Source organism: Eptatretus burgeri, chromosome 2 (genome assembly GCF_056783735.1).
Source record: "Eptatretus burgeri isolate ZD-2024b chromosome 2, Ebu_testis_v1, whole genome shotgun sequence".
Taxonomy (NCBI): domain Eukaryota; kingdom Metazoa; phylum Chordata; class Myxini; order Myxiniformes; family Myxinidae; genus Eptatretus; species Eptatretus burgeri.
Window position 1 is genome coordinate 158448507 of NC_140962.1, and position 12413 is coordinate 158460919.

General features: G+C 41.7%; 1 protein-coding gene across 26 annotated transcripts in view; it reads left to right on the plus strand.

The window, feature by feature from the left end:
- LOC147033690 (NACHT, LRR and PYD domains-containing protein 12-like) overlaps positions 1-12413 on the plus strand; it is a 1146930-nt gene that overhangs the window by 566855 nt on the left and 567662 nt on the right. For 14 of the 26 annotated variants that reach the window (XM_085871777.1, XM_085871800.1, XM_085871784.1 and 11 more), the window contains 2 exons: positions 5215-5298; positions 7295-7375. The exons of 5 other annotated variants lie outside the window; for them this stretch is intronic. In XM_085871777.1, coding sequence (XP_085727903.1) covers positions 5215-5298; positions 7295-7375 — 165 coding nt within the window. The remainder of the gene's footprint in view (positions 1-5214; positions 5299-7294; positions 7376-12413) is intronic. 7 more of the 26 variants (XM_085871798.1, XM_085871802.1, XM_085871778.1 and 4 more) reach the window with 2 other exon arrangements.

Genomic DNA, 12413 nt, shown 5'->3' on the forward strand with positions numbered 1-12413 from the left:
AATAATAATTCAGAAATATTTACTTCCACAAAATCATGTGTTGTACGAGTGATATTAATAATAATTCAGAAATATTTACCTCTAGAAAATCATGTGTTGTACAAGATTGCTTCAACAGCTGATGTTGTGCGATAGTGCTGAAAAAAAAATAATAATAAGTCAAGGGTATAGATGAAGAGACAGACAGAGAGAGATACAAACAGACAGGGAAAGCAACACACACACACACGCACACACACACACACACACACACACACACACACATACACACACACATAGACACACACACGTGCCTCACCATTGGTTTAATTCATTCGAGATCAGAGACCAGTCATTATAAATCATTGACCTCTTCAATAAGAGCAGAGAGAGGTAGGTAGAAAGACAGACAGAGAGAGAGAGACACACACACACGTGTCTCACCATTGGTTTAATTCCTTCGAGATGAGAGGACGTGATAAGACTTCGTGCCACTCATTGTAAATGTCTTTCAATTCTCTTCTAAAATCATTGATCTCTTCAATAAGAGTATTAATTTCATGAACCACGTCGTGATATGTAAACTCAATTTCTTCCAATGCCCTGTCAGGGAAAAAATATATATATATCAGCATTATCATGATTTAATTAATAATCATTTGCTTCATCGTTCAAAGAGAAAACCATACACAAACTTACCAACTCTGTAGTGGGCTGTTGTCTTCATCGGAAGAAAGATCGTCCATGCCTCAGTTGTAAAAATGAAAATCCCGTCTGGCAGAAACTTTGTCTGGCGAATCACTTATAAAGCAACGATGAGGAGATTGCTTAATCATTTGGTGTGGGCACAGGAAATGACAAGCTTCTCTTAATGATCTCATCTGGCCACCGCCCGAGTTGCAAATCATTTTTGTGCATAAACCACGCCATAAAAAAGTTTTGATTCAAATGTTTTCAGTTCGTGTTCTGAGATAAAATATAAACACGAGACCTTGCCTCACAGAATAGTTCCTATTTTTTCACAGCATGACAGTCCAAAACCACTTCCTCATTCACACAGCACGGCCGTGTCAAAAAAACACTTCCTCATTTTCACGGCATGAACTGAAAACATTTGAAACAAAACTTTTTTATGGCGTGGTTTATGTACAAAAATGATTTGCAACTCGGGCGGTGGCCAGATGAGATCATTAAGAGAAGTTTATCATTTCGTAATGGCACAAAAGGGGTATCTTAAAAAATATAAAGATTCAAATGTTTTGTTTTTCAATATTTTAGATGGGGATTATTGTGCAAAGAAAATTAAACTATTGAAGGAATTTGAGAATGAACAAATGTTTATAGGTTCAATGAGTGAGCTAAACAATATGCATTGGTTATTTGATAAAGAGTGCCCCGAGGCTTAGACGTTTCAGATATTTCTTTAGAATCACCTTTAACAAATCTTTATCTTGTTGTATGGGTTATTTGATAAAGAGTGTCCCGGGGCTTAGACGTTTCAGATATTTCTTTAGAATCACCTTTAACAAATCTTTATCTTGTTGTATGGGTTATTTGAATAGAGAGTGCCCCAAGGCTTCGACGTTTCAGATATTTCTTTAGAATCACCTTTAACAAATCTTTATCTTGTTGTATGGGCTATTTGAATAGAGAGCCCCTAGGTTAAAAGGGGAAATAAAAAAATGACCGTTTTTACAGCCATTTTTCCCTGCTGTGCAGGGGTTTAGCTTTTTCTTGAGGCAATGTTTTATGGCCGGATGCCCTTCCTGACGCCAACCCTGGTCGCCTCTTACGACACACAGGGATATGGTACACCTATTCTAACCGGGGCATACACCGGGACCAGTACACTGGCACTCATTTCGCCGACCTCGGAAGGATGGCAGGCTGAGTCAACCCCCTGGTGTTAATTCAGCAGCCAACAGGGCTTGAACTCAGGACCCTGGGATCCCAAGCCGCCACCCTAACCACTAAGCCAACACCAGGCTCCAGGTTAAAAGGGGAGACAAATGAATATACCTTGGGCTAAAAAGGGGATTTATTTTTTTAGGGGAAAAAAAAGAAAATTTTCATGGCTGAAAATCCCCCATTCATTTACATGGGGAAAAGTGAGCCAGAACCAGTATTCTTTCCCTACTCATATGAATAGGAGAACGAGGGGGTGGAGGAATTGGACGAATCTCGGGTATTGTGGGGGGATAATAGGAGCAGAAGGGGCTAGAGGAGTTGGAGGAACCTCGGGTAGTGTGGGGGGTTAATAAGAGCAGAAGGGGGTAGAGGAGTTGGAGGAACCTCGGGTAGTGTGGGGAGAATTGGGGAATCTGTGACAGGTTGGATAATTTCAGGTTCTTCTTCAGTTTTATTGGTGTGTTCAAACACGTGATGTAAAACAGCTGGCACAGACACTGTTGAGGTTCGAAGGTAGTTATTTGGTAAATTAGGGCATTGTGAAGACGGGGGGAGAGGCAGCGGGGCACTGAGGGTATGATCGGTTTTTTACCCCTCGGGCTAAGTGGTATTGTCGTCATAGACGTTGTCTGTCTGGGCGTCTGTCAACTTTTTGTTTCCGTCAATTTCGAGGAGATCGCCTTGTCCGATTAAATCCATTTTTGCTGGGTGTGTTGGGGCTGGGTATAGGAAGGTTCCTTTCGACATTCAGTGCGATGCGATATCCAATATGGCGGCGAGGGCAGCCATCTTGAATTTGGTTTCCGGACAATAACTTGAGAACGGCTTGACAAATTGATTTTATTTTTTATTTTATTTTACAAATTTTAGATTTATTATCATATTTTACAAAAATAAATGTTAAATGACATCACAGATGGGGTGCTCTGCTTTTCTTTTCTTTTTTCTTCTTTTTTTTTCTACTTGCACTTGATCTGGTGTCGTGTGTGTGCGTGTGCTGTGCTGCGATTTTCTATATGGCCACCATCTTGAAATCAGTTTGCGTCAAGGTGCTGAGGGGTTACGCCCGCTTTGCGGTGCTATTTTTTCCTTTTATTTTTTTAATGGAGGCTCGATGGAGTTCGTCCTCGTTCACACGAGAGGGAGACGGAACAGTTTTACTTTTAATGTTTTCCAGAGATGGAGTATAATTTACCTCCATAGCATTTTGGGGGCACATCTCAGGTACAGGTATAGAGTCTGCATTCTCATGTGCGAGGGATTCGTACCGGTTGCTCGTCATCGTCTGGTCAGAGAGAAACGATCCCGGTGTTTCTAACTCGATAATTACCACCTTCTCTTTACGAGGTGTTGATGAATCTTGAGGAGTTTTCCTCTTCCTCAATGAGGAAACGAACGGAAAACCGTCACAGATGTTCATATTATCAGGAGGGTTTGAGTTTGATATTGTATCGTCTGTCGCAGTAACCGGGGTCGTGTTCATGACAATGTTGGGAGTTGGAGGTGAAGCAGTGTTGGCGGGAGAGGATGTCTGATGCCGATTTGGGACAGAAACGTTGAAATATCCGAATTTTCCAGAAGTTAATCATTTTAACGTTTCCGTTGATGAGTGGACTTGATAATCGTGGTTATTGATACGAAATTAAAAAACTACGTTTTATACTTTATCAGCGTTCGATCTGGGAAGTACAATGTACACGTCGCGGGAAGGACACGATGTGATTCACCTTTTCGTTCCGACAGGCCAAAGTAACATTTTGATCTGGGACACGACAAGACCAAACCGAGAGAGGACCAAACCAAGGCAGCTCCACAAACGGTGTCTCACACTTTATAAATGGCGGGACAATTGATATAACGATCTTTACATCTGGGGGGTCGAGGGGGAGAAACCAGAATGAAGTGTCCTTTGTCTGTTGACAAACCAGACACTTATAATTGTTGAAATGGAGGGACTGGGTTATAATCCCACAATCATATAATTGTTTATGGAGAGGGACTTTGTTATCATCCCAGAATTATATAATTATTTATGGAGAGGGACTGGGTTATAATCCCATAATTATGTAATGCTTTATGTGGAGGGACTGGGTTATAATACCATAATTATGTCATGGTTTATATGGAGGAACTGGGTGAGAACCAATAATTATGTAATTGTTTATGGAGAGGGACTCGGTTTTAATCCCATCATTTGAGAATTGTTTATGGAGAGGGACTGGGGAAAAATCCCATAATTATGTAATGGTTTATGTGGAGGGACTGGGTTATAATACCATAATTATCTCATGGTTTATGTGGAGGAACTGGGTGATAACCAATAATTATGTAATTGTTTATGGAGAGGGACTGGGTTATAATCCCATAATTATGTAATTGTTTACAGAGAGGGACAGGGTTATAATCCCATGATTTTGTTATGGTTTATGTGGAGAGACTTCGTTGTAATCCCATAATTATGTCGTGGTTTATGTGGAGGGACTATGTTGTAATCCCATAATTACAGAATTGTTTATGGAGAGGGACTGGGTTATAATCCCATAATTATCTCATGGTTTATGTGGAGGTGCTGGGTTGTAATCCCATTCATATATAATTGTTTATGGAGAGGGACTGGGTTATCCTCCCATAATTATATAATTGTTTATGGAGAGGGATTGGGTTATCATCCCATAATTATATAATTGTTTATGGAGAGGTACTGGTTTATAATCCCATCATTATATAATTGTTTATGGAGAGTGATTGGGTTATAATCCCATCATAATATAATTGTTTATGTGGAGGGACTGGTTTATAATCCCATAATTATATTATTGTTTATGGAGAGGGACTGGTTTATAATCCCATAATTATATAATTGTTTTTGGAGAGGGACTGTGTTATAATCCCATCATTATATAATTGTTTATGGAGAGTGACTGGGTTATAATCCCATCACGAAAAATTGTTGATGGAGAGGGACTGGGTTATAATCCCATCATTATATCATTGTTTATGGAGAGGGACTGGTTCATAATCCCATCACTAGACAATTGTTTATGGAGAGTGACTGGGTTATAATCCCATCATTATATAATTGTTTATGTGGAGGGACTGGGTTATAATCCCATCATTACATAATTGTTTATGTGGAGGGATTGGATTATAATCCCATCATTATATAATTGTTTATGTGGAGGGGCTGGGTTATAATCCCATCATTATCTGGTGCTGATATGATTTATAAACATAACTATTGAAATGGTGAAAGTATTCCCAAGGTTCTCCATGTTGTTAACAGAATGATAATCTCAGGGTTTTTCTCTTTCCCTCCTTTACCATCAGTTTGAGTTGGAATCCCATCGGTGATGAGGGACTGGAGGGGTTGATGGAGGGTCTGAAATCACAAACAAAGTTACGAACCCTCGGGTGAGTGGGAAGGGGATTTTGGGGGGAAATAAAAACATCGTGACGTCATAATCCATGATCGTGTCCCTGACGTTCTCCAAGTGAACCTTGACCTCCATTATGAACCTTTGGTTGAACTTTGTACTTCACTTGTGTTCAGAGAGGGGAATGGAAGGGACAGCTGGTTCTGTGTGGGGATCATTGGGGTGAATGAAGAGGGAATGAAGAACAATGATTGACACACCACTCGTATGAATGATAAACGGCTTCACATAAATCATTCTGAACATTCACGTTTCATTCTCTTGTGGTGAAGGTTCGTCAATGAAAAAGGGAACGAAGAATGTTCTCTGAGATCACGTGATCGATATGTTTGTGGACCTTGGTAAATGAGGGTTAGAATGAAGAGTGAAGTTGTAACGTTGAAGAAGAAGAAGAAAACATCAAGTTGAACCTGAACTCTCAATGTGACGTTTGTGGATCAGTTTGTGTCCAAACCCCGAATGATCCATTTACACCATTTAAACACCAACGTTGGACCCGTGGTGTCGAACTCAGGTGATCATACCACGTGGTGCCGATGGTGCACCTTCAGAGAGGGGAGGCGGGTTGTAATGGGGGGGTTTTGGGGGGAATTGATCTTTTTTTTTAAAACGAGAAATCTTAGAATGAAGAGATCGTTTGGACCGTCCTGTCTGTGTCACACCCTCAACGTTTTTTTGACAACCTGAACCATCCACCTGCACACAGGTATTACCATGTACATGTAAAACAAACAAAGGTGTGTCACCACGCTGCACAGGTAGAAAACACAGCGGACCTTGCGGTGCTCCGTGTGGTTGCAGACTGAGTGCCTCAACAACAATAACCACAATATGTTTGATGAAGAAGAATCTGATGAAGATGAAGGTCACGGATATAAATAAACATCATGATGGAGGGGATTCGGGTACAAACTGTGATTTCGTTTGCTCCACAAACAAACACAGGGTTATTCAAACCAAATAACACTAAACATTACTCACTATATATAATGGGTCATCAAAATCATGATAATAATAATAATAATAATAATAATAGTCATCGTGGTGTCGGAATTTTTCCCACAATTTGTGGCCATGGAATGAAAAAAGGCAGAGGGGGTCGAAGGAGAGTGGAGGGGGCAGGGGTGGAAGTTAGCGGATTGTGTGGGAGTTGGTTTTGGGGGGGGGGTAGGGGGTTTAGGTGTTGTGGGGGTGGGGAGTTGTTGGGGGTCGGGTTGTGAAGGGTATTTTACATTGTTGTTTACAATGTTTGATTGTTTATGATATTTCACGAGTGTTTGATGTTGTTATATTCGGTAATAATAGAGGATTGTTCACCTGTATGAACCGTCCATATGGAACACACACCTGGTTAGTTGGATTAAGCAAGGAAATCAATCACTGATTTAGATTCCTGGATTATTCTCCCTCCCTCAATGATTGAAAGTGAATTTATCCCGTTTTCCACCTCAATATCTTCTTCAACAAACATTCAAACTTCACACAAACAAACCAAGTCAGCAGAACGAACCTCGTCCACACCATTCCCCCCCCCATTTCCCCCACCCCTCCCCATTCCCCCCCCATTTCCCCCAACCCCTTCCCGTTCCGTCCCCATTTCTCCCACCCCTCCCCGTTCAGTCCCCATTCCCCCACCCCTCCCCGTTCCGTCCCCATTCCCCCACCCCTCCCCATTCCCCCCACCCCTCCCCATTCCCCCCCACCCCTGTTTATATAACTCGAAACTGTTCATTGAGATGTTTTATTTATTTATTTATCTTTTGTACAAATTTGTTCCCACGATCCAGCGGACGATGTCTCACGGAAAGGGGGTTTGTACCATTATCGGTCACGTGACCTTCAACCTGTTCATTTTCAGGTTATTTAATTATCTCTTTACCTGTAACAAAGATCCTTCTACGAGAACTCGTTTATCCAGAACTTTCTACTGATGTTTCTTTGTTTCACTCCTTGGAGTTTTTATCTCTTCACAGGTTAATGAGATGTAACCTGAGCACCAAGTCTGGGCCCATCCTGAGGGACCTGAAGAACATCAACAACTTGGAGAGGCTTGTGTGAGTCCTGAACTGTTGTTGAGGTTTTTTGTTCTTCTTCTTGTTCTGTTTCCCTGAACACAGATTAGTGAATTCCCATCACAGGTTTATAAATAAACTCCATGTTTAATTTCCTGTAAACTCCCTTTTCCTCGTGCTCTGTTCGCGCGTTTTTGGAGTAGTGCGGCCTGTCATTTACACCACTCTTTAATTTACCTTCACGAGTGTTTGTAATTACACGATTCGAGTGTGTGAGTGATGCTGTGATTTAATTTACACTCTGAACACCATGAACACATTATCGTTGTAAGAGATGATGTGGGATACATAGATTTCCTCCCTCTCGCTCGTTTTCCCGCCTTCCCGTCCCTCAGTTCCTGTAGAGTCCCTTTACCCTTTATGGAGAGAGTAGCGACATCGAGGGTCCAGAAAAATCTCGTCACGTGATTGCGTTTTGCCATTTTGAGTCCATCGCGGACAGGATCGGACGCATACCGGGCGCGTTTTAACGTTCCCGCTGTACGCAGCGTTCCTATTCGTGTTTTACATCGATTTTACGACAAAATGAGACGTTGTTGCGACTTTGGTTACACAGATATAACTGAGAAGGGATTCAAGATGTATAGATCTCCATCAGATGCTAAAAGACGGAAAATCTGGGAGGACAGAATCAGTCGTGTTGGATGGAAATCAACTTCTTGGTCAGTTCTCTGCCAGGTCAGTGTGATGGTGGTCATGGTCCCATATGCGTATATTTGTGTGCTGCGAGTGAGACTGGCCTTTGCTTTGGCTTTCCAGGCTTGTTATCCATTGCTCGTGGATTAATTAGCACTTGAAGGGGAAGGCATCTTGATTTAAAATTAAGTTTGAGTTGGAGTCTTCGAGCGAGATCAATTAATATTGGGTCTAGACTCTAGATCATGTCTCCAAAGTCAGACTCAGACTCAAAGTCAAAGTCAAAGTTAAACTAAAGTCAAAACAAAGACGAATGAACAGAGAACGGATTCGGGCTCACACGGCCCACTCTTTAAAGGCAGAGTTAGGGTCAACACTAACCCTAATTCTGACCCTAACCCTAACCCTAAACCTGACCCTAAACCTAAATCTAACCCTAACCCTAAACCCTCACCCTAACTTTTAAGAGGAGGTTATACCAAAGATTTTAAATCTATTGGTGTGGGTGAAGACTGCCAGATCTCAGGATACGAAACAGGTCGACACCCCATAGCAGCATAGAAGGGAGCCCATCTGACTTCTGAGTGAAGCATGGTCGGGACTGGCCTTTATCTTCGGGGGGAGGAGGGGAATGAGGGGGGCATGCATTGAATGTATGTATTTGTCTCTGTTGATTTTAATGTGTGAGGACATTAACTTGTGTTTGTGTGTGTGACTTTCAATTTATAATTTGTATGTGTGTGCATTAGTACATGCGTGTATGTATGTGTGATTGTAAATATGTAATTTGTATATGTATTAGAGATTGTGTGTGTGTGTGTGTGTGTGTGTGTGTGTGTGTGTGTGTGTGTGTGTGTGTGTGTGTGTGTGTGTGTGTGTGTGTGCGTGTGTGTGAGAGAGAGAGAGAGAGAGAGAGAGAGAGAGAGAGAGAGAGAGAGAGAGAGAGAGAGAGAGAGAGAGAGAGAGAGAGAGAGAGAGAGATAGAGATAGAGATAGAGATAGAGATAGAGATAGAGATAGAGATAGAGATAGAGATAGAGATAGAGATAGAGATAGAGAATGAATGAGGAGGCCGGGTGGGGTGGGCTACTCTCTTTTTGGTGGGATTAATATATGATCGGCAACATGCAGCAAAGTTTAGATTAATAATTTAAGTATGAAAATTAAACAAACACAAATATATATATATACCCACACACGATAAATAATGTCAAACAACTGCAGAAATACAAAGATAACTCTTAACATTGTATTGTACATGTACACGTATAAACAGGGAGGTGAGAGTTCGAGTCTCGCTCTCGCCTCCCTGAAATTAAAATGTGGCTGAAATAAGCAGCACGTGGACTTGTCTGGTTCATTCCTTTTTTGTCATGGTTCTAAATGTCTGTGACTGTTAAATCACAAACAGCTCTGCGAATTTCTTCTTTATCATATATGGCTCTTAGTTGTCATAAATCTTCTATTTTGTCATCTTTACATAATTTGTTCATTATCAACATGGAAAAGACCATTTCCATCTCTCATACACAGAGAACATAATGGAATACACGGTTCAATGCACGAGCGCCATTCGGCGGCTCCGCACGTGCACCGCACTGAATGGACTCAAAATGGCGTCAAATCGTTAGTTGTCGCGACTCTCTCCAGAAAGGGACTCTAAGTTCCTGGAAACCCTCCATCTTCAGTTCGTCCGTTTGGTCACGTGTTCACCATTTTGTGTGTGAATTGTTCCTCTGTAATTAGTGTAACCTTTGTAATCATGACTGGAAAGCGTCCGTGGTGTCGCGAGGTTGGTCGTGTGAACACAAGACAGAGGAAGGTCGTCAGTGTTGAAGTAAAAATGGATGTTTTCGGGCGGGATGAAAGAGATGATCGTACAGCTGATATGAAGGTGAAGTGAAGACGTTTAACGCCAGTTGTGGGTGGTTTTGGAACTTCCGGAAGAGTAACAATTACCACAAATCAGAAATACCGGAGAGGATGCTGCTGCCCACACCAAGACCGCCGAGAAGGTTCCATGATGGAGGAAGGTGGATATTCTCCAAAACAAATGTTCAACATTGATGAGACGGGTCTGTTTTGGAAGAGGACGTCACGTGGGAGGAACATTTCTCATGAGGAGAAGATCATACCTGGGGGGGTTAAAGGAGAGAAAGATCGCTTCACGCTGATGTTGGGAGGAGACGGTGAAGGTGATTGTACATTGAAACCGTTCATGGTTTACCATTCAGAAAACCCCAGGGATATGAAGGGATATGTTAAAAAATGTCTGTCTGTCCATCGGTATTCAAATACCAAGGGCTGGATAACAGGTATTTCGTGTGTAACAGGATTAATTGGAGCTCGAGCAAATCACGACAGGGACGGGAAATGGCGGGCCAGGAACTACTTTGTTACACTCTACATATCAATACGCAAGGCTGTAAATCCACCACAACAAGTAAAATGTTTTGTGAATATTTTATCTCCCAGATTGTTCCCGAGTTGAAGAAATATTGTGAGAAGGAGAATCTGAGTTTTATAATTCTCTTCCTCCTCAATAATACCCCAACTCAGCCAACATCCATCCAGGACCAAACATGGAGATTGTGTTTCTTCCACCCAACCACGACATCTCTAATTGAACCCCTGGACCACGGAGTGATTGATACATTCAAGCGTGTTATCTCACAATAACATTTATAAACCTGGTGAAATCAACTGATAATAATCAGATGATTGTAAAGGAATTCTGGAAGGTCTTCACCACAAGGGATGTTTATGTGATGTTGAGGAGTCTTGGAGGGAAATCACCAGTTCCTCCATGAATGGAGTATGGGGGAAAGTTTCCCCTCAATGTGTTCACGGCTTCAAGGGTTGCAACGTGAATAATGATTTGTCCAAAGCACGACGTCACATCGTCAAGATGGCCAACACTGTCAGATTTGATGAGGTCGACGAGGGTGATGTACAGGAGTTGCTGGACTCGTACCCGGAGGAGCTCTCAACCTCACCATCTTCGTCAAGGTGACGTGACAAAGAGGATCTCCCTCCTCTATAACTCCTCCACCTCCTTCCCCTCAACACTTCCACAAACAACAACACATCAGCAGCAGCAGGAAACATTGTGTTAAATCCCCTTTATTTTTTCTATTTTTTGTTATTTTTACAGACAACATCACATGGTTGTGTTTACACAATGTTTCATTGTTTATATCTTAAACATTACAATTTAAATAAAATAATCCACTGTCATTGTAAAAAATAGAACAATAACAATGAGGACTGACGCAGCACTCCCCCAAGCCTGCACTCTTCCTCTTCTTCTTCTTCTTCTTCTTCTTCTTCTTCTTTCGGCTGCTCCCGTTAGGGGTCGCCACAGCGGATCATCCGTATGATCCGCATCGTGATTTGGCACAGGTTTTACGCCGGATGCCCTTCCTGACGCAATCCTGATCGCCTCTTACGACACAGGGATATGGTACACCTATTTTACCCGGGGTATACACCGGCCCAGTATACTGCTACTCATTTCGCCGACCTCGGAAGGATGACAGGCTGAGTCAACCCCCTGGTGTATTAATTCAGTGGCCCAACGGGGCTTGAACTCAGGACCTTTTGGATCCCAAGCCGCTGCACCAACACCAGGCTCCCCCGAACCTGCACCTGTTACATGATTTATTTTGGCGAAATTAGTTTAAATTTACAATTTTTTTCATTTCCACGACTATCTTCAAGAACACAACTATGACGTAAATCAAGAGGTTCCTATAATTAGTTCAACATTTCATGGAAACAAATCAAACACTTCCTGTGTTCATATCATTATATAATTATTTATGGAGAGGGATATGGTGAGGGTGATGTTGGAACATCAAGGTGTGTTAACCACCGTGGGAAAACAATTTAACCACTGTGGGAAGACAATTTAATCAACATAAGAAAACAATTTAACCACCATGGGAAAACGATTTAACCACCGTGGGAAAAAACTGTCTGAAGAAAGTAGAATGTGTCGTTTTGATTATTCACCTCTCCTACGGAATAAAAGAGGGGTGAATGTCCAAAACGTCAGTTTGTCTTTTCTTCTCCCCTGTGGTGAACAAACCTCGATCAACGTTCTGTTCATTCCGTCTATTTTGATTATGACGTCATTTTGATAAATAAATCAAATCTATTCATGAATTTCCTTCATTCACACTTTTATTTTATGACTATCAGAGCCGACTCGTCGCTTCGCTGACGGACCAATTAGTCATCGTATTTGTCGTGATGGACCAATTAGTCATCGTATTTGTCGTGATGGACCAATTAGTCATCGTATTTGTCGTGATGGACCAATTAGTCATCGTATTTGTCGTGACGGACCAATTAGTCATCGTATTTGTCGTGATGGACCAAT